This window comes from Hemiscyllium ocellatum, chromosome 20, assembly GCF_020745735.1.
Source record: "Hemiscyllium ocellatum isolate sHemOce1 chromosome 20, sHemOce1.pat.X.cur, whole genome shotgun sequence".
NCBI classification, from domain to species: domain Eukaryota; kingdom Metazoa; phylum Chordata; class Chondrichthyes; order Orectolobiformes; family Hemiscylliidae; genus Hemiscyllium; species Hemiscyllium ocellatum.
This window is the reverse complement of record NC_083420.1, coordinates 52,141,693-52,168,413: the sequence shown is the minus strand read 5'-3', so window position 1 is coordinate 52,168,413 and position 26,721 is coordinate 52,141,693. Positions and strand designations below refer to the sequence as shown.

The following is a 26,721-nucleotide window of genomic DNA, read 5'->3' as shown; positions in this document are numbered from 1 at the left end:
AGGAAGCCCTTAATGCTAATAGCTAAGTGTGGTTCCCACCACGTAGCTGTGCGGAAATTATGCTCATCAATAAGAGCACCAGACAGGTCTGCTCTGAAAAAAACAAAGTTTGGCATTCAGGATCTTCTATCCCAGCCAAGTTCAGTGACTTTTGCTTACCTTCCTCCAAGCCAATTAAAATATCAGAAGTAATGGACTGGTGGAAACATTGCATTTTGACTCGTAAACTGCACCAAACAAAATCTCAAAATACACAAAATTCCTCAGCCTCTAACTGATTGAGTGATTCCTGTTTATTTACATATAGAGATCTCTCCACAGCAGGATTTTAAGCTACGAATGAATGGATATGAACTAAATAGTCCAGTAAAATTGAAGGTCCTTGCAAAAATTTCAATTAAAATTGACCAAAAACTTTTAACATAACATGGACATGATGAGGCGAAATTGACACAAGCATAGCTGACTCAGCAAAGTGAGCTCCCGAACCCAGCAACTATCCAAAGTAGACTCTCTAGTTAAGGTTTTGCAGCACTCGTTCATAGAGCAACATTGTGAATAACTTGTACCTCTTTTATATTTTAAAACAGCCGAAGACATTTCACAGGCACATAATTGGGGCAACCACTGAAAATAAGTGAAGTATATATCAGGACAGCTAACTAAATGCTGTAGAATTTAAGAGCTTGCATCTGAAAACAAAGCCCTCAAAAGGATCGATATAAATTGTGAATTGGCCTGAATTGGCCAGGGGTGTTTAAAGTTGACTGGTAAGAGGCAAAAGTAAAGTTACATGATGGAATGAAGTTTGAAACAGACGTTCTTAGTGAAGGTGTATATATGTGATCCGAAGCTCATCATAATCCTGACAACTATGGTTTTGAGTAGTCTGATTCAGAATCAGAGAGCTAGTGTGCAGATCGATGGGATGGTTGCAAGGAAACAGAGCTTGTGACAGGGACCGAAAACAATAGCTTTGGCCTTTCCTATATTTAGTTGGTGAAAACTTCTGCTCGTCCAGTTTTTTTCCCAAAATGAGGCTCACTGGCAGGATAAGCATTTATTGCCCATCATTCAATTGCATTAAAGTAAGTAGTGATGATCTGCATTCTTGAACACACCCACACTGCATTTTGGAAGAGAATTTCAGAATTTTGACCCAGTGATGGTGAAGTAAAGTTGATGCAGTTCCAAGTCAAGATAGTGTGTTACCTGGAGGGGAATTTACAAGGGTTAGTATTCCCATGCATCTGTGACCTTTGTCCTTCTATATTGTAGAGGTCACAGGTTTGAATGGTGATCTCAAAGGAATCTTGGCGAGTACCTGTAGTGTATCTTGCACATGTTACACACACTTGCCAACTGCACCAAAAGGCAAGGGAATGAGCAGTTGAAGGTGTAAACAATGTGTCAAACAGACAGTTTTGTCCTGGATTGGGTGTCAAAAATCCTCAAGTATTGATGAAGCTGCACTCATCCAGGCAAGGTATTCTGTTACACTTCTGACTTACAGATTGTGGTCTCATTTTGGGTAGTCAGATGAGGAATTACTCACCAGAGAATTCCTAGCCTCTGATCTGCTTTCATAGCTAAAATTTTTCTATGGCTGTTCCTGTTAATGGTAGTTTCCCAGAATCTTGATGGAAGCAACCGCAGTTTTGTTGAACACCAAGGTTAGATTCTTGCTTATTAGAGATAGTCATTGCTTGACACTGGTGTTGTTACTCATCACTTGTTAGCCCAAGCTTCAATGTTGTCCTGGTACTGCTGCATTTGAACACTGGCTGCTCGTTATCTCAGGAGTCACAAAATGGTGCTGAAAATTGTACAATGAACAACCATCTCTACTTTTGATCTTATGGTGAAGGGAAGATCACTGAGAAGGAGTTGACGATGGTTGGGCCTTGGACACTACCCTGAGGAACTCTTACACTGATACCTGGGGCTGAGATGATTGACCACCAACACTGTGTGGCTCCAGCTCGTGAAATGCTTTCTCTCGAATCGCATCCACTTCACATTTTGCCAGGGTGGCTCAAAAGCTGCCTTGATGTGAAGGGCAGTCACTTTCACCTCACCTCTAGAACTCAACTCTCTCGACCATGCTTTTACTAAGGTTGCAATGAGGTCAGGAAGTGAGTAGACATGGAGGAAACCAAACTGAGCAATCAGCCAGTAAATTGTTGCTGAGCAAGTGCATCTCACAGCACTGTTGATGACACATTCCATCATGTTATTAATGAGAGAGAATAGGTAAAGGTGAGCGGGGAAAAATTTAAAAGGGACCCAAGGGGCAACTTTTTCATGCAGATTTTAATGCACGTATGGAATGAGCTGCCAGAGAAGTGGAGGAGGCTGGTACAATTACAACATTTAAAAGACATCTGAATGGGTACATGAATGGGAAAGGTTTAGAGGGATACCGGCCAAACGCTGGCAAATGGGACAAGATTAATTTAGGATATCTGGTCAGCATGGATCATTCAGAATGGAAGGTCTGTTTCCGTGCTGTACAATTCTATGACTATATAACTGATAGGGTGGCAACTGGCTATAATATATTTGTCTTACACACTGTGGATAGCGCATACCATGTACCTATTGGTTAGATTCCAGTCAGAGTTGTACTTGACCAATGTTGGTACAGGTGCTGCTATTCTGGAGGAGGTTTTCAGTTTTATAGCTGCGATTTGTCAGGGTGCACAGCCTTTCCTGGACTGGGTTTTGAATCAGCAGTGTGACAATTTAGATTTAGTGCTGGGGTCAAGACTGTTGATAAACTTTTATCATGGCTATAGCTAAACACCAATGTTTTTGAAGCATTTAGAAATGAATGTTGTTCAGCAATTTTTGACATGTAACACACATGTCTAGTCATGCTCCATGTTAAGTCTATTTGACTTTCTGAAGTTTAAAAAAAAGACTGTAATTTGGTGTTTGCAGGACAAAGACAAAACAATTTTGGCTTCTGTTGTAGGATGCCTAGAGATTTTGATATCTGCAGATAGGCTGTTTCCAGCTTCCTGAAGTTAATGACCTGTGACAGACAGATTGCTTTCAGTATGCTTTTCTAGCTCATATCTTCTTGAGGAAATTCTGATCTACGGGTGCAGTGCCTCAAGATATAATTTGTTTCATTTTTTCGCTGTAAGTGGTGTGCAGGAGGAATGCTATGATGGAAACTAAATGTTCAGAAAACAGATTGTTCAGAATACAGGATGAGTGAGGACTTAAAATGGACAGGTATAGCTTAGTACAATGGCTTGAACTTCCTTGATCTGAAATCTGGATTGTAGTTCTGATTTGTTATTGAATACTTAAAATATTAGTAATTGATTATCCTCCAATGAGGATTACAAGAAAATGATTATTTCACAAACAGAATAAAGCTACAAAGCACACATCAGAGACTGGCACAGTAAGGTAGGAGATCTGTTGGCCTATGACGTCTGTACTGACCCTGCAAGAGCAAGTGTGCAATTGATGATTTTAGCCTAGCAAATCACACATGTATTTTTTAAATGATTATGGATTGAATGTTCTACGTATCTGTGAGAAAGGTTTTACAAGTCCATCAGCAAATATTTGAACAGAGAAATAATTTTTTTTCACTAAATGCAGCTGCTTGGCTGGAAGCTGGAGCTGACCTGCTTATGGGCCAATTCCATTACCTAGACAACAACGGCACAATAAAAGGCTTCAGCTATGATCTTATCTGCCACATCAACTGCTCTGAGATAGGATTCTCCAGATTAGGAACTAGATTGCTCAATTTAAGACTAGAAGGGGCAAAGTGATAACCTTTGCACGAGACTTCAGTATGAAATAAATTGAAAAGCTATAACACTGGATTAAGAATACACAGTTGTTACCATGTCACCAGCGTAGAAGCTTTGCATAGCTGCGACATGGTTACTGTTTACAGTATATGGTGAAGGAAACTGCAGGCTTCCTGGAATTAATGATGTCTGAACTCCTGCATTGACATTATTACAGTGAAGCACCCAGATGGTGAGATGGATACTAAAGGAAAGGGAGTGGTTTTTTCAAAATACAGTATAACAACTACATTACATAACCCTTTGAATTATATTAACTACATTACATAACCCTTTGACAAGAATTTTTTGAAAAATGAACATTTTCTTCAAGTGAGCCAATGATCACAACCTAACCTGTAAAGGGACTGATGGGTTTCTTCAGAGTATCATTAACTTACATTGTATCTAATGGCACTGGGTCCACGTTTGTCAAGGAAAGTCCCTCTTGTTCTAACATTTTCAACACTTCACCTTTAAAACAAAAATTTTACCATTACTATATCATTGAGCAGAACTTCAAAGCAAGCAAATGACAGTCTGTACATGGATCAAGTACTTACTGAGTCTCAAAATGTGAATTATTTCAATATAAACAGCTAGATTTCTTTCAGGGAAAGAAGCCTTTATGATGTTTACATAAACCTGTGGATAAGTCAAATCACTTACAATATAAGTATTTTGAGAAGCAGCACAAACCACCCAGATAACTTGTCATCAAGTGAAAGGTGGCTTCATGAAGCTACTAATGACACCATCACACAAACAACAGTGGGAAGTTCTAATGACAGGGTTCAAGCTGCGATACAATACTACTGTTTTATAAAGTAGGGTGTGCTTCTAACCAAATTTGACTCTGTCTAGTTTTGATTTTTAAAAGACTGCTGAAAATTCAGGTGATTTAGAAACATTTTAGTTTGACCCAATTGACAAAGTGCAAACATAATGAGTAGACCAGGCAGAGAATCACAAAACCCAGCAGTGAGTGCACAGAACAGGTAACCCTGCTCAAGTTTCTTTTACCTGAAGTAATTACACAGTCCACATCTCTTGTGTGGTTATCTTCACTGAAGAAGTCTTCCCTTGAAGCCTCTAGTTTTTTATCATAACATGGCATTACTGTTACATGGTATATTTGATCTGGCATCACATTCTATGTGAGAAAAACAGAACACATCACACTCTGATTTGTTCTGATTGTCTAAATCTTGCACATGCATGTAAACACTTAATCAACTAATGCACATTTCATAATAGCTTCAAATGAGACATTTGCAACACCTCACACTCAAAGGAAAATTCAAACATTGCAAGCAACATATTTCAAAGGAATATAGAATAGTAAAGGCAGTCAGTTCTTCAAGCCCACTGCGTCTTATAATTAGGCTATAGCTGATCTGTACCTCAATTCTATAGCCTTACTCAACACACCTTCTAGCTTATATTGGAGTGCATAAGTAATTGACCTCTATATTATTTGATCTGTATGCATGGCAACTTAAATGCATGGCCCACATGGAAACCTTTGGGTTGTGAGATTGTGCAGCTTAGAGAAAATGCTGTCCTCACCCAACAAATACAACCACCTCGGTCTTGAATATTTCAATGGACCAAACATCCACAGCCTTCTGAGAGAGTTCTAGACTCCTCTAGCTTCTATGGAAAGCTGCTTCCTGATTCAATTCCTTCATGTCTAGCTCTAATGCCAAGGTAATGCTCTCATATTCTGGACAGCAGAGAAAACCCCAGACGAGAGAAAAATACTACTTTCTCCACTTCGCTCAACTGAATACCTTAACATTTTTCAATACATCAATGAAAGCATCCCTCAAACATCTTAATTAATAAAGAGTGCTAATTTAAGATCTGAGTCTTACAACAGGAGATCTGAGGCTGTGTAAATCTCCATTCAATAGCTTTATCAAATTGCAGTCAGATCATTAAATTTAAACTCTTCAAAAATACATCTAGGCCTACCATGCAAGACACAAATCGATGAGACAGACATTACCCAGCACATAATGCATTCATGCGAGACTTGTGCACAAAATATTCATTATCTATAACAACAGAAGTCATTTAAATCTCATTGGAGCAACCGAGAGTAATTTACTTTTAAATCAACTCAGCAACATGACCATCTTTTGCTAATGGATCATTTGAATGGAAGAAATTGCATTGCACATCGGCTGTCCTCCCTTCTGTCCAGATGAATGAAATTTTAGCCAAGATTCAGCAGTGAATTGGGAAAAGCTGGGGAAAACGTACTCACACCAATAAGCACAAAAAATAACAGTTGCTTTCTTTCAGCCTACGCTGGCCTTGCTCAGAAAAGCTTACAATTAGTGATGAATCTCTTGAGATTCTAACACTCTGCTACAACAATAAAGCTTTTGAGGGATTTGAAAATGCTGGCATTGTCACTTACCTGCTGTTTTGCAAAGTAGTCCTTGATTAAAGAGCCCATCACCTGCTGAGGGGATTTTGTTGTGCTGATATAGGGAATAATGTAGCTACCGTGGGTTTTCTCTGCATAACAGATCCAACCTGAAAGAGACATGAATGATATATTCTCACGTAATTTAGCTAGATCATGTTTAAAAAAAGTTACTGCAATTGACAAACAGTTTCATGCAAAGGGCTTTGAGCTTTTAGTGTACAGCTGCAAGTATTATTTTAAAGACAACTATTTTGTATTGACTGAAAACCTAAACTTTCTTATATTTCAGTTAGTTGGATAAAACAAGTCAAAAAGAATGAGCAAAGTTGCTGTGGAATAGAAATGGAGCCAATTGTCTGCATAATCATTTAGTGTAGTGACAAATAACAACGTCAAAAGTAGCCAACTAACCAGCTTTTACACTTGCTGACTAATTCACCATGGGTTTGTTTTTAATTTGGGTTGTCAAAAATTGATGTTTTTATCTTTAAATAAACAGTTGGTTGGGGATAAGAGTGCAAGTCATGATAACAGCGGTTGGTTTGGTATTAATATTAGGCTTTGGCTCAGTGTTAGCACTCTCCTCCTAAATCAACATAAGACACAGGAGCAGGGGTAAGCTGCATATTCTATTGACCATGCTCGACCATTCACAAAAACTTGGCTGAAATTCTTGACCACTTCCACCATCCTATCTGATTCTCATAACCCTCGATTTGCTCAAAATCCAAAAATCTAATTTATTCCGGTTCTGAATATACCTTTTGACTAGGGTAGGGAATTCCTAAAATTTGCAGCCATTATTTTTCTTATCCTAATCCTAAATGGACAACCTGTTAAATCAAGTAACTATTTACCCTGTCAAGCCCTTCCAGAATCTTATTGAAATTGTAATTTCTGAACTCAAGTGAATATGGGTCCATTCAACTCAATCTCTCCCATTGAAAGTCCTCTCAACCCAGATACCTAATGCAGTGGGTCTTCATTGCACTCCTTGCAAGGTAAATACATCTTTCTTTAGCAAAGGGGGCCAAAGCTACACACTACACTGTAGATACGGTCTCATGAAGCCTTATTAATTGCAGAAAGAGGTATTTATTTTTGAACTCCAATATCCTTGCAATAAAAGTTAACAAATCATTTGCCTTCTTAATTGTTTGCTGTACCTACCTAAAATTGAGAGAGTGTGGTGCTGAAAAAGCACAGCAGGTCAGGTAGCATCTGAGGAGCAGGAGAATTGACGTTTCGGGCATACGCCCGTCATCATCATGAACAGCTCAAGTCTGAAATGTCAATCCTCCTGCTCCTCGGATGCTGCCTGACCTACTGTGCGTTTCCAGCACAACACTCTCGACTCTGATGTCCAGCACCTTCAATCCTCACTTTCTCCTGTACTTACCTAAAATGCTGTCTTTCATGTAAAAGATTCCTAGATCTCTCTAAGCAACAAATATTTAGAAGTTTCTCACCATTTAATAATGTTGCTCCAGTCATCTGACAAAATGGATACACATCTTATTACTGTATTCCGAATCACGTAATTACTTTACATCACTCTGCATTTACCTCGCAGTTGACAATCCCAGTTTTATTTTCAGTGGGTTGAAGTCTCAGACCAGAAACATGAGCACTTAATCTAGGCTGATCCATCAGGTCTGAGAGAATACTCCAATAATAGAGGTGCTGCCTTTCAAATGAGACCTTAAATGGAGTGACTGACTGCGCTCAATAGATCCCATGGACCTTCTTCGAAGAAAAGAGGGGTTCTATACAGTGTCGTAGGAAACTCTCTCTGAACTGACACTAAAAGCAGATTATCCAGCCAATAACATATTGCCTTTTGTGGGATCTTACTGTGCGCCGTTTGGTGGTGTTGCCTGCAGTACAATAGATAGTACATTAAGTTCTGTTTTGGCTATCTCATGACGAGATACAAATCCAACTTCTTTCTTTATGTTACAAATACCTGGACAGGCAGATGCCAGCATTGGCAGGGCTTTGCTATCTTCCTTTTGCCTCTGGAAACGCTGCACAAATTCGCGTTGACTCTCCAGCAAGCTGAAGTTTCTCGAGAAGGTTGTGTCGAACACATAGTGAACACCTTAGAAGACGCAGGAGGCAGGGAGAGGTTTTGAGAAATTTAAATTTATGGAATGTGCTCCACAAAATAATTAAATATTTTCATCCAAGTATTTATTTGAATCAACTGAAGTCAAAAGTATAATGGAATATTTTGGAGTTTCTTATTTATATTGCATCATTTTAATACATTCTTGCTCATATTTGTAATTACCACAAGCCGGTATCGTAATCTGCACAACATCACTCTCCACTTGAGACAGACATTTAGTTACAAGAGCTTGAGGGGCAATGCATCAAACAGGAGGCAAGGAAAGGTGGCATTTTCCAACTGATACATGGTCACCTACAAGTGCATGTATTAAAAACAATGCAACTCCTTGAATGGAGAACATGATTGTTTAATTTTGGATTGGCAACTACCAAACAATATCAGACACTCAAACTACTGCAAGGCAGTCATTCAATTAATGACATTCAAAAAAATTGAGAGAGGGAAGAAAAAAACATTTTCTAGATTTTTTGTTGAGAGTAATTTAATTCCCCTCAGGTTCAGCCATTTTCCAGTGAATAATTCAGACTTATGACTAATTTGGCCTGAAGAAAGTGCTCAGCAGTTATAGAGTTCTTGCGCCATCAAACTGTTATTGTAGTTTTGCCACACTGAATCAAGCCGCAACTTTGTACAGCAGTAGGTAACAAGTTGATTGTGCAATATCATTGAACAGAAATTACCTCTGTTCTATAGTGACAGGATGACATACAGCACCAGCCTACCACCATATACCCCCTGACCCAAATTAGCACTTTAGCAGCAATGTGCACAAGTGACTGGTGTCAAAGATTCCACTGGGCTACTTGAAGATACTCTACAAGAGAAAAGCATCTACCAATCCCAACAATAGGTTTAATTAATAACATGGTGATAAGTTCATCTTACACTTCATGGTAATCTTAAATTTGAGCTCTGTTGAGTTGGGATGCCTTGGCCTGTCCTGCAGGCAGCCAAGATTTTCATGGAGCTCACAAATACCAGTCACAAGGCATTTGTCTTATTTTCCCATCTCCTGAGATGGACGCACTGGTCCTGGTGAAACCATGACAATTTTATGCTGCCAAATCTGAGCACAAAACCTTGAAGCTTTGGACTTTCATATGGTTTATCTAATTTTCTTTGCCATAACAGCTAGACTTTGATATTTATGTTATGCACACTATCAAAGTTAAATCTGCAATATAAAAACTGACTCAAATTTGACATACTCAGGAAATAATCATCTGGTGAATATTGCTTCTAACTTGTTAAGAGAACATGTTATGCCACCCTAGCATGTCGTAAAATTAAGTGCACTATTCGGAATTTAGATTGCAATCAAGTCTCTGGAGGCTGTTATTTTATCCCATCTGCCAAAACAACAGAAATAACAGCATAGTTTTGGAAGTAAAATATTCAGATCCATTAACCCTACATTATACTATCCTATCGCTAGGAATAGTTTCGTCTTTGTTTAGCATGGTTTCACAGACTATCACTTGCTTACTCCCCAGCTAAAGTGATCAAATTCAATAACAAATGTAGATTGAACATGGGAAATGTCTGATTTGTATGATGAGGAGCTGGTATTGAACTGAGGTGGACAAAGTTAAAAAGCATACAACACCAGGTTATTGTTCAACAAGTTTATTTGGAAGCACTAGCTTTCAGAGCGCTGCTCCTTCATCAGGTAGCTGTGGAGCATAAGACATGGAATTAGTAGCAAAATATGACAGTGTCACACAACTGAAATGATATATTGAACATACCTAGATTGCTGTTAAGTCTTTCATCTTTTAGAATGGGTTGCCGGTTTCGGTTTCTTTTAAGTCACATTTCCACAATAACTTAAAGTGACATCTCAGCTCAAGGTGTGAGGTGTGCATTAAAGGTGTGAGGTTAGAGTCTATTTGTATCCCAATCTTGAGTCAGACTGGTTCTATTTCCAAAGTGGAATTTCTAAAACATTACATGGATTGACTGCCTGCAGATTGTGCATTTTTTGAGTAAAATAGAATGCACCTGCAAATACAAATTCACCTCATAGATTTGTGTGCGCGCGAGCAAGTGCTTGTGAGTGTGCATATGATTGTGCGTGAGAGAGGGTATGTTTGCATGCTTGGTAAAGTGTGTACGTGCGATGGAGTATAAGCCTATGAGAGTATGTGTGCGTGTATGAGAGAGGGTGTGCATGAGTGTCTGTGTGTATGTATGCATTTGAGAGAGAGAGATTATAGTTTAGTGGGGTCACCTGTAGTGTGATGTGTTGGGTTCACTACACACTCTCACACACACATGCATACATTCTCACACCCTTCCCCACCCCCCTCCCCCAATACACATGCTCTCTCTTGTACACAGACACAGACAACCCCGACACTCACACCCAAGTGCACATCCTCTCACAGGCTTATACTCCACCATACACACACCTTTACAAAGCATGCACAAATGCAAATAGACACACTCTCACGCACACACTCACTGTCTCTCTCATGCACATTGTGTACACATATAAGTCTATGGGGTGAATTTGTATTTGCAGACACATTCTACTTTGTTCAAAAATGCACCATCTGCAAGCAGTCAATGCAGGCAGCCAATCCATGTAATATTTTATAAATTGCACTTTGTAAATAGAACCAGTCTGACTCAAGACTGGGATACATACAGATTCTAACCTTACCTTTAATACATTGCCTGAGCTGAGATGTCACTTTTTTTTTATAAAACCACAATTAACTTGAAAATGTGACTTAAAAGAACTTCTGGGATCTACATATTAATGAACTGAAACCTGCAACCCAATCTAAAAGATGAAAGACTTAACAGCAATCTAGGTATATTCAATATATCATTTCAGTTGTGTGACATTGTAATCATTTGCTACCAATTCTGTGTCCTTTGGTCCTGCTCCACAGCTACCTGATGAAGGAGCAGCGCTCCAAAAGTTGGTGCTTCCAAGTAAACCTGTTGGACTATAACCTGGTGTTGTGTGATTTCTACCTTTGTATGACTGAGACCTACAACCTTTAGGATAAATCATTGAGAAAGTTCTCCTTCTTTAATTTTCTTTTGTTCCTCTGGTCTCATATTATCCAGTCATTTGTGCAGGGCTCGACTTGTTCTTATAATTCCCACAACTCTGCACAGAATTAGTCATGATGAGGTGATAGCTGTTAGATGGGGCAGCTCAACCGTCAATAATAAAAACAGAAAATGCTTAAAAATGCTCAGTACATCGGGTAGGTAGACAAAGAGAACCATAGTTAACATTTCAGGTCGATGACCTTTGGTCAACCAAAAACCGTTAACTATGGTTCTCTCCTCATAGATGTGGCCTGTATTGCTGAGCATTTTGTGATTTATTTCAGCTGTCTTCTATTTCTGAATCACCTTTCAATTGTGGTTCTTTTTCTGTGAAAAGAAACTAATTTATGCTTCTGCAGATCAATAAAAATAATTCAGCATCTGCACGTCAGATCTCAGGTTCCTCTTTGGCATAGTGATGATCTAAGGTGGTTCTCAATGAGTGAGGTGATTCACTTTGGAAGGAGCAACAGGAATGCAGAGTACTGGGCTAATGCTAAGATTCTTGATAGTGTAAATGAGCAGAGATCTCGGTGTCCATGATACATAGATCCCTGAAAGTTGCCACCCGGGTTGATAGGGCTGTTAAGGCGGCAAATGGTGTGTTAGCTTTTATTGGTAGAGAGATTGAGTTTTGACCCTCAAGTCAAGCTGTACAAAACTCTGGTGCGGCCACACTTGGAGTACTGCGTACAGTTCTGGTCACCGCATCATAGGAAGGATGTGGAAGTTTTGGAAAAGGTGCAGAGGAGACATACTAAGTTGTTGCCTGGTATGGAGGGAAGGTCTTACCAGGAAAGGCTCAGGGACTTGAGGCTGATTTCGTCAGAGAGAAGAAGTTTGAGAGGTGACTTAATTGAAACATCAGCCAATCAGAGGGTTAGATCGGGTGGACAGTGAGAGCCTTTTTCCTCAGCTGGTGATGGCTAGCATGAGGGGACATAGCTTTAAATGGAGGGGTGATAAGTATAGGACGGATGTCAGAGGTAGTTTTTTTTACTCCGAGGTAGTAGGGGTGTGGAACACACGACCTGCAACAGTGGTAAACTTGCCAACTTTAAGGGCATTTAAATGGTCATCGGATAAACATATGGATGTAAGTGGAATAGTGTAGGTTAGATGGGCTTAGATTGGTTCCACAGGTTGGCGCAACATCGGGAGCTGAAGGGCCTGTACTGCTCTATAATGTTCTATGTTCTAGGTACATAGCATCACCTTCAACCACTTTGATATGTAATACACCTACATCATGTGGGTTTGGACATACTGCACATATTTTATTCACCAAAGTGCACCGTAGCTACAGACATAAAAAGGACCTTATTCAGCTTCGCCATGCTTTAAATCCACTCACCTAGATTTTTAAAGAATGCAGTCAGCCGTCGTGCGGTGTCTGTGACTTGCAGTTTATATCTTGCAGCTAATGATGCCCTGGATTGTGGGCAAACTGAAACCACCACTAGCTTCTGATGCTCAGAGCCAGGCACCTAATCAATGAAACAACAGTGCTCAGGAAACATACTCAGTGCTACTCTGTCATCAGACAGTGGCCCACAAGCAAATGGATTCAAAGAAACACGCTCTTGATTATTCATTGTTTTCCCTCTTTGTTGAACTGCTAAGCAAAAGGTTGTTCAGATAACTGACTTTGGGTGCCTGAAGAAGAAAATAATGAAGAAATCCACCAGATTTGTTTTGCTCATGATGACTGTTCTGTAGAACTTGGAAACTTGTGAAGAGTCAAGACAGAATGGGGCTGGCACATCTGTAATACCTCTCATGTATACTTGCCAGAAATTGCCATCTTCAGGAAAGGAAAGCATGCGTCCGTCTCTATTGCGAGTTTAGGGCAGGTAGGGAAAGAGGTGTGATGGTGGCAGAAAAGTCAATATCAGGAGTCTAAACATAAATCACATTCAATTCATCCAGTCAATTTGGACAGAGTGTGGAAAATAGCAGTCATTCTAATGAGATTCAGAAGTTTGAGTGTGCCATTAACTATCTCATCTCTGCCAAAGTTAGCAAAGTGAGCATAATTTGATTTGCAGAAGGTAAAATTGAATAATTCTCTGCTCTGCCAAAATTAACTTTTAATTTTGTGTGTCTTCTGTGATTCAATTGATACCACTCATCTCTCAGTCACAAGGTTGTGTGTTCAAGGTCTAATTCACAACCCGAGGACAAAAAATAAAATCAAGATCGACAATCTGTACTGAGGGAGTATTTTGACTACTGAAAAATTATGGAATAGTAAGAAAGTGACACATTATTAAGAGGTTAAACTATGGCCACAACTGCCTGCTTGGGTGGATGCAAAAGATCGAGAGCATAGCAAAGAACAGGGAAGTTTCATCAGCGATCTGCACAACAGTTGTCCCATAATAACATAACAAAACTCCACAGTCTGCAATTTCTATCAGCACATGTTTTGCACTATTCCAAGAGTTATATTTCCCAAATTTCTACACTTTCAAAAGTGATCACTTGCACTGCAAAACTACAATTAGATTCAGAATCACAATATGATTACAGCACAGGAGGAAGTCATCTGGTGTACCAAGTGTGTGCCTACTCTCTGCACAAGCAACTCAACCAGTCCTCTTTCCATGTCGCCTTGCAAATATTTTCTCTTCAAGTACTTATCCAATTCTCTTTGAAAAGCCACTGGATCAGTGCAGTGCATTCCGGTTTCTAATTGGCCCATCATAATAGCGTTTTACAGAAGTCCCTTATAAAAATTTGCTCCTGTGTGCTATGCTACTACTTGTAAAGCCCAAAATGCCATCTGCCTCATTAATCACTTCTGCAGCGTGTCCTGGCACCTCGGAGATTTGTGTACACACACCCCTCAGACTCTCTATTCCTGAACCTTTTATTAGAATTGTCTCCTTTATTTTATTTATATCTTTGTTGTTCCAACCAATATAGATCACAAAACATTCCTCTGTATTATATTTCACCTGCCACATGTCAGAGACTATTACTTTTCTCCTCATAGTTCACAATATTTCCAAGTTTTGCATCATCTGGTAATTTTGAAACTGAGCTTGGTTTAACCCAGTATCATTAATACCATCAGCAGAATCTATGCCTGTAACAAAATAGATACAAAAGTAATAATTTAGAATCTCTGCCAATCAGATGAAAGCCATTTACCACTTATTTGCATAGACAAGACTTTTGGACTTGCTTTTAGGTATAAATTGGAACTTTAAGAAGAAACCTATTGTGAAGTTCACAACTGAACAACACATTGGGTATAGCATCAGAGGCAACTTGCCCCATAAGATTGTAACAGAGTGAAAGTGGAAGGAAATTGGCAAAATATAGAAGAATTACAGGGAATGAAATTAACCTTTGCAATGTTGAGAAACACGCTCACAGTATATAACAGACTTTCAATTTTATAGAAGCCCACCTGGTGCTACTGGTTGAAACCAATTTCAAAACAAATCACATTCAGGTAGATAACACAGTAAGATGTCCTAAAGTACTTCATGCAAGACAAAATTTAGCACTGAGCCACGTACAAATATTAGGAAAAGTCACAAAAAGCTGAGAAGAGTCAGGTTTCAAGAGTGTCTACCTGGGCGCAATTCCAGAGTTTATGGTCACGGGAGCTGAAAGCACAAGTGCCAATGGTGGAGCAGTTATAAGTAAACACATGAAAGAGGAAGAATTGAAGAAGAGCAGTAATCTCAAAAGTTTATATCGAGTAGACTTGGGCCCTAGGGAGATATTTAAGCAAGAGTAATAGTTTAAAAATTGAAGCACTGCTGGACCTGGGTTCAAAGCATAAGCTTGATGTTTGGTGATGTCAGGTATGGTTAGCTATGCTGAATGAGTGCAAAGTTATGGAGGGAGCAAGGTGGGAGGCCAGCAGGACAGTATTACAATAGTAGACTTTAAAAAGTTCTCAAGACATGGTTGAAGATCTCACCAGCAGCTGAGCTGAGGTGAACAAATACAGGCAATACTAAAAGATGTGGAAGTCAACAATTTCAGATCTGTCATTCAAACTGTGATATAAATGAAATAATGGGATCTTTCCTTCAGTTTCCCTTTTATATATGTGACTCCCGGAAATCAAGAATCTTTTAAGACAGGCAGAATCCAGGCTTGTATGAAAACAGCAATTGTGCTGAACAAAATACAAGTACAAATCTTTGTGTTAGAATGAAAAATGCAAATTACAACTAAGACATTTGGCATGCTTGCTGTCATTGGTCATAACACTGAATACATGAATTAGGATGTCATGTTGCAGCTGTACAGAACATTGGCGAAGGCACTTTCAGAGTATTGCATACAATTCTGGTCGTCCTTCTATAGGAAAGATATTATTAGACTTGAGAGGCTGCAGAAAAGATTTACATGGATGTTGCCAGGGTTGGAGGGTTTGAGCTACAGGGAGAGACTGAATAGACTGGAGTTGTTTTCCCCGAGCGTTTTGGAGATTAAAGGATGACCTTATAGAAGCTTATAAAATCATAACGTGCATGGATAGGAAGAATAGCCAATGTCTTTTTTTCTAGAATGGAGTGTCCAAAACTAGAGGGTGTAGGTTCAAGGTGAGGGGGGAATGATTTAGAAGGACTGGAGGGATACCTTCATCACGCAGATGGTAGTGCATGTATGGAATGTCTGTTTCCATGCTGTATTACTCATTGGTTCTATTTTCTCATTTTGAATCAAAAATAATTTAAGGGTTTAGCACAGTGAAGGTGGTGGTGTCGCAGTAATGTCACTGGACTTTTAATCCAACACCCCACTCTAATGTTCTGGGGTTATGGGTTCAAAACCCAGCATGACGGATTGAGAGATTTGAATTAAAGAAAAATTTGAAATAAAATGCTAGTCTATTGGCAACTATGTAAACACTGTTCTAAAAGAATGTTTCACCAATGGCATTTAGGGAAGAAAATCTATCTTACCTGATCTGGGCTATATGTGACTCCAGACCCACAGCAATATAGTTGACTCTTCGGCAATTAGGGATGGGCAATAAATGCTGGTCTAGTCAGTGACACACACATCCCGTGAATGGATAACAAAATGCTCAATTATTACAACTAAAATATTGAGTTTCTACCATCTTATAACATAGAGACATTTAGCTTCCTTTGAATGATCTTATAAATCAGTCATCCAGGATGAAACGTCTATGTTTTGCTGGGCATTCTGAATTATTACATTAGAAACTTGGCACTGAGGATTAACTACACTCACCACAATAAAGTGGAGCCTTACTTTGTTTTGATTCAGAACTTTGTATAGTTCCTCGTGACTTTGTTGCGTGATTAATACACTTTCTGCTGAGGTAATGCAACCACTGCAGGCCAAACAGTCATTCAAGGTTATTTTTGCTTTTTCAAGTTTCTTGATTCCTCCATCCTGAAAACAATAACAAATGAGTAAAAGGAACAATATCCAAAGCCAACAATGAAGAACTGATACTTTGCGTTTCATTTCTCATTTTGACTGGAGATAATTATCTTTAGAATCAGCACACTCGTGCAAACAATTTGAGATCCACTTCTCCATCAGAGTAAGAGGTATAAGATGTTCAAAAGGTCTGTCAATGTTGAATAAGCAAAGAAAACTGACTCAGCATTTAAAAGAGTTTTATTAAATAATTGCTTTTTGTTGATCAATGCATATATTGATGTTTCAAATTTTGTTTTTTTTTCTAGTCTTCCTCCATTAAGCTGATTTTAACTAACAGCTGCATGAAAAACATGAATGAATTATAAAATTTTCTCTGCACAAACACCACCTCCACAGTATGGCCAAACGCCAACCAAATGATCTTGTCGGGTTTACCTGGTTCAATTGAATATAACTACCATCATCTTCAATTCGGATTATTCCAGAGGTTTTTCCTGGCTTCTTTTCCACTTTCACTGGCTTCACACATTCCTATTAAAGCAAAGCATGCATTAACTTTGAATTCTGATTGTAAATGGTATCCCCTCTCCCTTCAGATTTGTTGTAAAACTTCTTTGAACTTGTATATTGATGCTGTTGTGTGATTTTAGCAATTGGAGTGTACAAGGACAGCAAAAATGCAATTGCAAGAAGCATCTCATTGAACCCAAGCAACAAGCAATTCCACAAGCAATTTTTCTTAAACATTGTCAGCAACATTTGGTGTAAATTAATGACTGAGCAAATTTGGCTAAGCATATCAACTGAAATAAAGTTAACACCTGATGATTATAAGACAGCAGTCACATAAGACTTACAAAGGTCAGAAATCAATAATGCTGCAGTATTGAAAGGATTAAGAGCAATAGCAGAATTTTATCACGGAGCCCACTATATCTCACCAATCCCAGCAGACACACAAAAACTACTTCATAATAGATTTGCATGTAAATAGCAGTCACATTATAATAAAAGGAATTGGGACATGCAGAGCGAGCACAGCAACAGAAAATTGTCAACGGGACGGGTTACAGTTTCCTGCACTTTAAAAGGCAGCTTGCAAATTTCCGGTGAAATAGTTTCCATAAGTTTTGCAAACAGCAGTGAAGCCCCTTCACGATGAATTAAAAAGCCCAGAATTATCCTGCTAACTCACTGGAAAGCACTATCTCAGCTTAGTCTTTCAAAGCGCCTCTCCGACCAATGCTAATTTCCTTACTGGAGTTCTGTAGAATATAATCAGTGGAAAAACTGTGTTGTTCCTTTCACTTTACAGCCACATTGAGCACCACATTTGTGCATGATATTTACAGATTAATACTTTCTCAAAGAATATAAAATACATTCAAGATAAATGAAAATCAAACTTGCTCCATTATTTAATATGATATTGTTACTTCTAAAAGTGAACAGCATTCCTTCCTAAGGTACACAATAATTCATTCTCACCTGACTGAGGCAGTTGGCACACTTTTCCAGCTTCATGGGAAACTAAAATGTTAGAGGTCTTTTGTGAAGCAGGTTAAGATAATAACAACTCAAACCTCGGGGCTACTATCAACTTTTCCTTGGTGTTATCATCTGTCCTGCAACCCAGTACTGAAGGCGTTCTATAACTGGAGTACAGTGCTGATTTGACCAGGGGTGTGGCTGATACAACTGTCTACAAACATACCAGGATATTAGTCACCGTGTTTTCAATGCTTTGGATTTTAGCACAAAACAAAATGTGTACACATCCTTCTGTTAAACAAATGTGAGATGTGAGAGAAGCACTGGTGTAGCAAGGCAAGTAAGTTTTAGTTTCTCTGCAATATTTAAGTGAATGTGGGAAAATTCAGTTAAATTAAATAGTGAATTAGTTTGTGTACTCATTGAAAATAATGTCAATAAGACAAGGATCCAAGCATAACTGCTAGTCAGAAATTTAACCTGGATGTTCTCACATTCTATCTAGGTAGATAATTCTCATTTGATTTATCATTATATTTGCCTCGTAGGATTGTAGTCAGACTGTGGAGTGGAATAAAATTTAGTAAATTAGGACATGTATTTATATAAGCAAGGCCATCAAACAGCATAGCAGGACCCCGGAGCTAGGAATTTACTTGTTTGTCAAGACAGCCAAATGATACATTTCTGGTTTGAAAAGTCCTGTTTAGAAGTTTCACTGAAACAGCTGCAAAATAGTAATGTTCAGTACAAAAGACTGAAGAAATTCAAACATAAATAACTCCCATAGATTTATACTATGACAGAATTTGCTCAATCTTTCCACTGATTTTGATTTTGTGGAAAATTTGATACCACCCTCTAAACTTTGACAAATCTGTGTCTCATGCAAAACACCAGACAGAGTTGATTTCCTATGTCTATGCCATTCTTAACAGGGCAAAGTTAATACTCAAACCTTTGTGGTATGCATTTCTGGACTTTTGCAATAATTCTTTAAGCTAAGTGGAAACCTACAGTATTCCCTTGGCATTTTATAGGATCTCTAAATCGAGAAATGTCACAGTGTGTCTGCATTAAGGGGATTCAATGACTGAATGTAGACATTTTTGAAAGGATGTCACAATGTCATGTTGCTGAAGCAAGGATCTCAGTATTTCTTTTAATTGTAGCTTTTAGAGAACTGAACTTGTTAAAGGCAACTTTCTACCCCTACCTCTGAAAATTAGTAAAGAGTCTACTACACTTGCTGTAACATATCACATTTTACACAGTGGAAAAGATTAAAAGAGAATGCACCTTTATAAACATAAATCAGTGTAATACAAAAAGCATACACTTCTTGGAATGGAAACTGAAGTAAATACCAAAATCTGTTTTCGGTACCAAATTGGAGAAGTACACAAATCAGGAAGAAGGGTCAACTCAAATCATATGCAGTTGTTATCATTTCTAAGAGTGTAGGGAAGTTGGGAAGCTTTGTTACAAATGTACAAAATGTTGGTGAAGCAGCACCTGAAGTATCGTGTAGTATTTTTGCCCTAATATTTTAAAAAAAGACATACTGGTATTGCAAGATGTTCACAAGAGACTCACTATGCTGATTTCTGGGATGAAGGGGGTGACTTATCAAAAACAGCTAAGCAGATTAGGCTTTATTTATTAGATTGACAAGAATGAGGATGATTTTTACTACAAGACTCTAAGGGGGCTTGACAGGGTGTAGATGTTTTCACCAGTGGGTGAATCTCAAACTAGGGAACCTAGTTACAGAATGAGGGGGCAGTGAATTAAAACAGAGTTTCAAAGAAATTTCAGCTTTCTGAGGTTAGTGGGAGTCTAAAATTCTCTACCCCAAAGAGTTGTAGAGGGCAGATCACTTAAACCATTTAAAAGGTCACGGATTTTTGAAATGCTGGAGAATTGAGGGGTATAAGGAGCTGACAAGCAAGAGTTGGGAGCACATCAGCCAAGATGGTGTTGAGTGGCAGAGCAGATTTTGAAGGCCTACCCCCTTTTTTCTTATAATATAATACATTTCTTATTACTTTTAACAGAAACATGTACGTGATAAATATTACTCAAGCACATTCTTTTACATCTTCCTCTCCGACTACAATTCGGTTGCAGGCAGCTCTGACGTTTGACAGTGAACTATCTCCAAAAATGAAGTCTGTTGTTTCTGTGGATGGTGTGACTCTTACTGAGTCTACCCTCACTTCATTGACTCACACACACTCTGATCATCTTCAGTCAGTATGACCTTAACCCAGAGAAGGAGAAACTCAGATTATAAATGTTGGGAAAATGCTTGTGTTACAGTAACACCATCAATTAACCTGGCCATTCAGGATGGACCCTGCAATCCCTCCCTTTACTGTTTTAAATTTCTCTGGCTATGTGACTCAACATTTATGGAAACCCATTGAAATAATATCATCACCGAGGTCTAAGCGCAGCCCAGTGACTGCCCTACCTGAGACGGGGTTATAAAATCATCAAGATCCGTCAGCTGCAGCACCCCACTAAACTGCGACACCATCTTAACTAGTGTCCGACAGTGCCGCAAAGCGACAGCCGTAAAGTGTGCACTCTGTCCCGATCTACGGCAGTGAGGCAACGGAGGACAGCAACCGCACCCTCATCCGCCGTAGCCGTGCCCCCGAAACCCCGCCCCTACATCTCGGCAAAGCCGTGACCACGCCCGCATACGCAGCCCGGACCTGCTCCCGCCCCTAAGCCCCTGGGCCACGCCCCCTGTAAGCGGCCCCCGCCCACCCATCCCCAGCCCTCACTCAGACAACACCTCCCAGCCCTTGGCCTTACCCACGACCCCGGCCCCGCCCATGTGTCCCTGGCCCCGCCCCCAGACCGCCTCTCCCGTGCCGGGCTGTGTCGCCAGCTCGCGGCCGCGCCCCGGGACCACGCCCCCTATCAACCAGACCCCGCCCACAAGCCCAGGTCTTCCCACCCAACGAGAATCCGTTATTATGCCTGATCAGAATGAGGAGTGCTATGATGGTTCAGTGATTGCAAACAAAACACAAAAAATGCTGGAAAAACCGAGCCAGCATTTTGATTAATTGTCTCTTGTACCGAAGTACAGTGAAAAGCTTTGTTTACGAGCAGTACAGGCACATTGTAGTAAGCAAAGATGTACAGGTCAAAAAGATGTACAGGGCGGACACTGGGCGTGAGAGTCCATTGATCAGCTTAATATCAGTTAGGAAGAAGCTGTCCCTGAACCCGCTGCTGCCTGATGGAAGAGGTTGCAGGAGATCATTCCCCGGCTGCAAGGGGTCTTTGATGATGTTAGCAGCCTTTCTTTGGCAGTGAGGCATGTAAAAGGATTCCTTGGATGGAAGATTGGCTTCCTTGATGGTATGGGCTGTGCAAATCACCCTCTGTAGTTTGTTTCGGTTCTGGGCAGAGCAGTTGCCATACCAGACCATCACGCAGCCGGACAGTATGCTCTCAATGATGCATCTGTAGAAGTCGGTGAGGGGCCTGATGAACATTACGAATTTCCTGAGCCACCTGAGGAAGAAGAGGTGTTTTGTGCCTTCTTGACTGTTGCATCTATGTGGGAAGTCCAGGACATGTTGGTTATCATCACTCCAAGAAATTTGACACTTTCCACCCTCTCAACCTCTGCTCCATTTATTTGGATGGGGCTGTGATCTCCTACTTTCTTTCTGAAGTCACTGATCAGCAGCTATTGATTCTCCCCTACTGTCCTTTACCCATTTTCTTTGTCTGTTAACTGTTGGACATCTGTGGAGAGAAATTAGAGTTAACGTTTTGGGTCGAGTGACCCTTCTTGAGAACTGATGGTGACTAGGAAAATTTTGGTTTATGGAATGAGCTGCCAGAGGAAATGTTGGAGACTGGTACAATTGCAGTGTTTAAAAGACATCTGGATGGGTATATGAATAGGAAATGTTTAAAAGGGATATGGGTCAAGTGCTGACAAATTGGACTAAATTAATTTAGGATATCTAGTCGGCATGGACAAATTGGACTGAAGTGTCTGTTTCCATGCTGTACATTTCCATGCCTATATGCAGAAGATAAGGGAGGGGGAGGGATTAGGAGTAAACGCTAGGTGAAGAAAGAGACCAAAGAGAAAGAAAAACAGATGAACAGACAAAGGAGTGGGTAAAGGTCAGTCTGGGTGAATCAATAGCTGCTAATGGGGACCATCGATGGCTGATATTGGGTTTGTGGTAGCAGTCTGAGTGATAGCAAGGCCTGATGTTTGGAGGTTGGGTATGGATATGGGACAAGGTGCTCAAGCCCTAAAGTTGTTGAACTCAATATTGAGTTCAGAGGGCTGCAGGGTTCCCAAGCAGAAAATGAGGTACTGTTCTTCCAGTTTGCGCTGAGCTTCACCGGAACACTGCAGCAGGTCTGAGACAGAGATGTTGGTCAAGGAACAGGGTGGTGTATTGGAATGGTAGGCAACTGGAAGCTCAGGGTCTTTTTTGTAGGCAGAATGTAGGGGTGTCCTGCGAAGTGATCTCCACAATGTAGAAGAAATCACGTTGTGAGCCAGCAAATGCTGTAGACTGGATTGAGTGAAGTGCAAGATAGGATTTATAGACAGTTAGGCAGGCAAAAATTAAGTAGCGAGTCAGCAAGGTTTAATGAGAGGACAAACGTGTCGCACAAATTTGATTACGTTTTTTGAGTAAGTCACCAAAATGATTGATGAGAGCACAACAGCAGAAGTTGTTTACTTGGACTTTGGTAAAATCTTTACATGGTAGACAAAACAGTAAAGTTAGCTCACATGTGATTCAGGGTGAGCTTACCAAATGGATACATAATTGGCTTAATGGTAGGAGACAGAGGGTGGTGGTGGAGGCCTGTGACCAGCAGTGTTCCACCGGAATCGATTCTGGGTCCTCTTAAGTTTATCATATAAATGATTTGGATGAGAATACAGAAGACATGGTTAGTAACTTTGTAGACGACACCAATTGGTGGTATAGTAGACAGCGAAGAAGGTTTTCTAAGATTACAAAGGGATGTTGATCAAATGGGTCAATAGGCTGAAAAATGGCAGGTGGAGTTCAATTTGGATAAATACAAAGTATTGCATTTTGTTACAAAAAACTCTCACACATACACTCCCACACTCACACGCACACATGCACCCTCTCACAGACTTCTATCCCTTTACACTCACACTCACACACATGCACACTATCTGCCACAGCTCAGCCCCTGAGTCTATCTGGTCAAGGTCTTGTTGTACTCTGCGACAATCTTCTTCATTGTGCACTATACCACCTATTTTGGTGTCATCTGCAAACGTACTAACTATGCCTTCTAAATTCAGATCTAAATCATTTATATAAATGATAAAAAGCAGTGGACCTAGCACCAATCCTTGTGGAACACCCCTGGTCACAGGCCTCCAGTCTGAAAAAATATCCCTCTACCATCACCAGTCTCCACCAATTGGCTAGCTCCCCTGGATCCCATGTGATCTAAGTCGAGTGCTGGAAAAGCACAGCAGGAATGATGAAGGGTGTTTGCCGAAACCTCGATTCTCCTGCTCCTCGGATGCTACTTGACCTGCTGTGCTTTTCCAGCACCAATCTCAGCTCTGATCTCCAGCATCTGCAGTCCCCACTTTTTCCCATGTGATCTAACCTTACTAACCAGTCTACTGTGCCAAACCATGCTGGAGTGTACAAAGTTAAAAATCTCACAACACCTGGTTATAATCCAACAGGTTTATTTGGAAGCACTAGCTTTCAGAGTGCTGCTCCTTCATCAGGTGGTTGTGGAATATAAATCGTAAGACACAGAATGTATGGCAAAAGTTTACAGTGTGATGTAACTGAAATTTTATATTGAAAAAGAGCTAGATTGTTTGTTAAGTCTCTCATCTTTTAGAATGAACGCGTTGGTTTCAGTTCTTCCATATGTAAATTGTAGAACTTTTTAAGAGTTGCATGCAAACGTGTATGGACTGAGCTGCCAGAGGAAATGGTGGAGGCTGGTACAATCGCAACATATAAGAGGCATTTGGATGGGTATATGAATAGGAAAGATTTGAAGGGATATGGGCTGGGTGCTGGCAGGTGGGACTAGATTGGGTTGGGATATCTGGTTGGCATGGACGGGTTGGACCGAAGGGTCTGTTTCCATGCTGTACATCTCTATGACTATAACTGGTGTCATGTCACCCCAGATAATGCACTTAAAGTGTGAGACTGTCTGTGCCACAATGTTCAGACTGATTCTAATCTAAAAAACGGATTTACAGAATCTTTCATGGATTCATACAGTTTTTAAACAAAATAGAATGTAATTCTGCAAGTGCAAATTCACCCCACAGACTTATATGTGTGTGTGCGTGCCTGTGGGTGTGTTTTGGAGGGAGGGTAGTTATTATGAGTGTCTATGAGAGAGTGTGTGTATGTGTGTGAGTGTAAAGGGGTATAAGTCTGTGAGAGGGTACATGTGTGGGAGTGTATGTGTGAGAGTATGAGAGAGAACTTGTGTCTGAGAGAGGGTATGCGTGAGCATATGGGTCTGTAGGAGTGTCTGTGTGTAGGAGTGTCTGTGTGTCTGTCTAGGGTGTGTGTGTGTGTGTCATGCAGTGGGGTCACCTGTAATGTGACATGAACCCAAGGTCCCAGTTGAGGCCCTTCCCACGGGTACCGAACTTGACCACTCTGCATTGTCGCCTGTCCTGAAGTCCGCCTTGGAGGACGGTGACCCGAAGGTCCGAGGTTAAATGTCCCAGACTGCTGAAGTGTTCTCTGACTGGGAGGGAACACTCCTGTCTGTTGATTGTTGTGCATTGTCCATTCATCCGTTGCCGTAGCCTCTGCTCAGTGTCGCAAATGTACCATGCCTCAGGGCATCCTTGCCTGCAACGTATGAGATAGACAATGTTGGCTGAGTCGCATGAGTCCTGCCACCTACATGGTGGGAGGTGTCCCCACGCATAATGGTGGTATCCGTGTTGTCACTACCGTGACAAGATATCGCAACAGACACCACACAACATTGTCCCAGTAGATGCTAGTGAATGGTAGGGCCTGAAGGAGTGTAGTGGAACAGAGGGACCTTGGAATTCAGGTGCACTGTTCTCTGAAGGTGGAGTCACTGGGAGACAGGGCAATGGAGAAGGCTTTTGGTGCACTGGCCTTCATCAGTCAGGGCATTGAGAATAGAAACTGGGAAGTTGTGTTGTACAGGATGCTGGTGAGGCCGCACTTGGAGTACTGTGTTCAGTTTTCGTCTCCTTGCTATAGGAAGGATGTCATTAAACTGAAAAGAGTGCAGAAGAAATATACAAGGATGTTGCCAGGATGCAGTGGTCTGATTTAAAGGGAGAGGTTGGACAAGCTAGGACATTTTGCTTTAGAGTAGAGGAGACTGAGGGAGGATCTTATAGAAGTGTATAATATCATGAGAAGCATGGATAGGGTGAATGCACTCAGTTTTTTTCCCAGAGTTGGGGAATTGAGGTCTAGAGGGTATCAGTTTAAGGTGAGAGGGGAAAGAATAAAAAGGAACCCGAGGGGCAACTTCTTTACACAGAGGGCAGTATGTAAATGGAAGTGGAAGTGGTTGAGCTGGATACATTAACAACATTTAAAAGGCATTTGGACAAATACATGGATAGGAAAGGTTTAGAAGGACATGGGTCAAGTGCAGCAAATGGAGCTGGTGTGGCTGGACATTTGGGTCGGCATGGGTTAGTTTGGGCTGAAGGGCCTGTCTCTGTCCTATAGGACCCTATGACTCTATGAAGAGGAGTGGGCCATTCTGTCATGGAGTCTGCCTCATTATTTAATATAATCATGGCTAATTGAACAACATAGAACATAGAAACGTACAGCACAGAACAGGCTCTTCGGCAAGGATGTTCTGACTGTGGAGGGAGTGCAATGTAGCTTTTCCGGACAGATTCCTGGGATGGCAGGTCTGACATATGAACTGAAGCTGGAGCGGTTAGGACTACATTAGAAGAATGAGTGGCGAATTATTCCTTCAACTCAATTGCTCTTACCCATGCATCCCCATAATCCTGTAAGTCGTTAGTAATTAGAAATCCGTCATCTCTACCTAAAGCATACACAAAGGTTGAGTTTTCACAGAGAGTATTTCAAAAGTTCCTCATAGTAAAGAAAATTCTCCTCATATCAGATTGAAGTGACATTCCTCTTATTTTTAAATCGCATTCCTGGTTCTGGATTCTCCATTTGGGGGAGCATCTTATCCGTATGTATCCTGTTGATCCCTTGAAGAAAATTGGAACAGGGGTAGATCATTCAGCCCTTCGAGCCTGCTCAGCCAGTCAATATGATCATGGCTGATCAACAAGCTCAGTCCCCTGTTCCCACTTTTTCCCC

The 26,721-nt window shown here is 40.5% G+C and overlaps 1 protein-coding gene across 2 annotated transcripts in view; it reads right to left on the bottom strand.

Annotated features, from left to right (window-relative positions):
- Positions 1 to 20,944, bottom strand: part of narfl (nuclear prelamin A recognition factor-like) — a 29,185-nt gene extending 8,241 nt beyond the window's left edge. The window contains exons 1-8 of one of the 2 annotated variants that reach the window (XM_060840358.1): positions 20,817 to 20,944; positions 17,285 to 17,380; positions 16,712 to 16,855; positions 12,816 to 12,948; positions 8,225 to 8,359; positions 6,247 to 6,365; positions 4,842 to 4,971; positions 4,220 to 4,292 (exon numbers count right to left, since the gene is read on the bottom strand). In XM_060840358.1, coding sequence (XP_060696341.1) covers positions 4,220 to 4,292; positions 4,842 to 4,971; positions 6,247 to 6,365; positions 8,225 to 8,359; positions 12,816 to 12,948; positions 16,712 to 16,855; positions 17,285 to 17,380; positions 20,817 to 20,882 — 896 coding nt within the window. In that variant the 5' untranslated portion in view covers positions 20,883 to 20,944. Of the gene's footprint in view, positions 1 to 4,219; positions 4,293 to 4,841; positions 4,972 to 6,246; positions 6,366 to 8,224; positions 8,360 to 12,815; positions 12,949 to 16,711; positions 16,856 to 17,284; positions 17,381 to 18,337; positions 18,471 to 20,816 lie in introns of those variants that run through there. The other variant, XM_060840359.1, reaches the window with a different exon arrangement.
- Between the last annotated feature and the right edge of the window lie 5,777 nt (positions 20,945 to 26,721).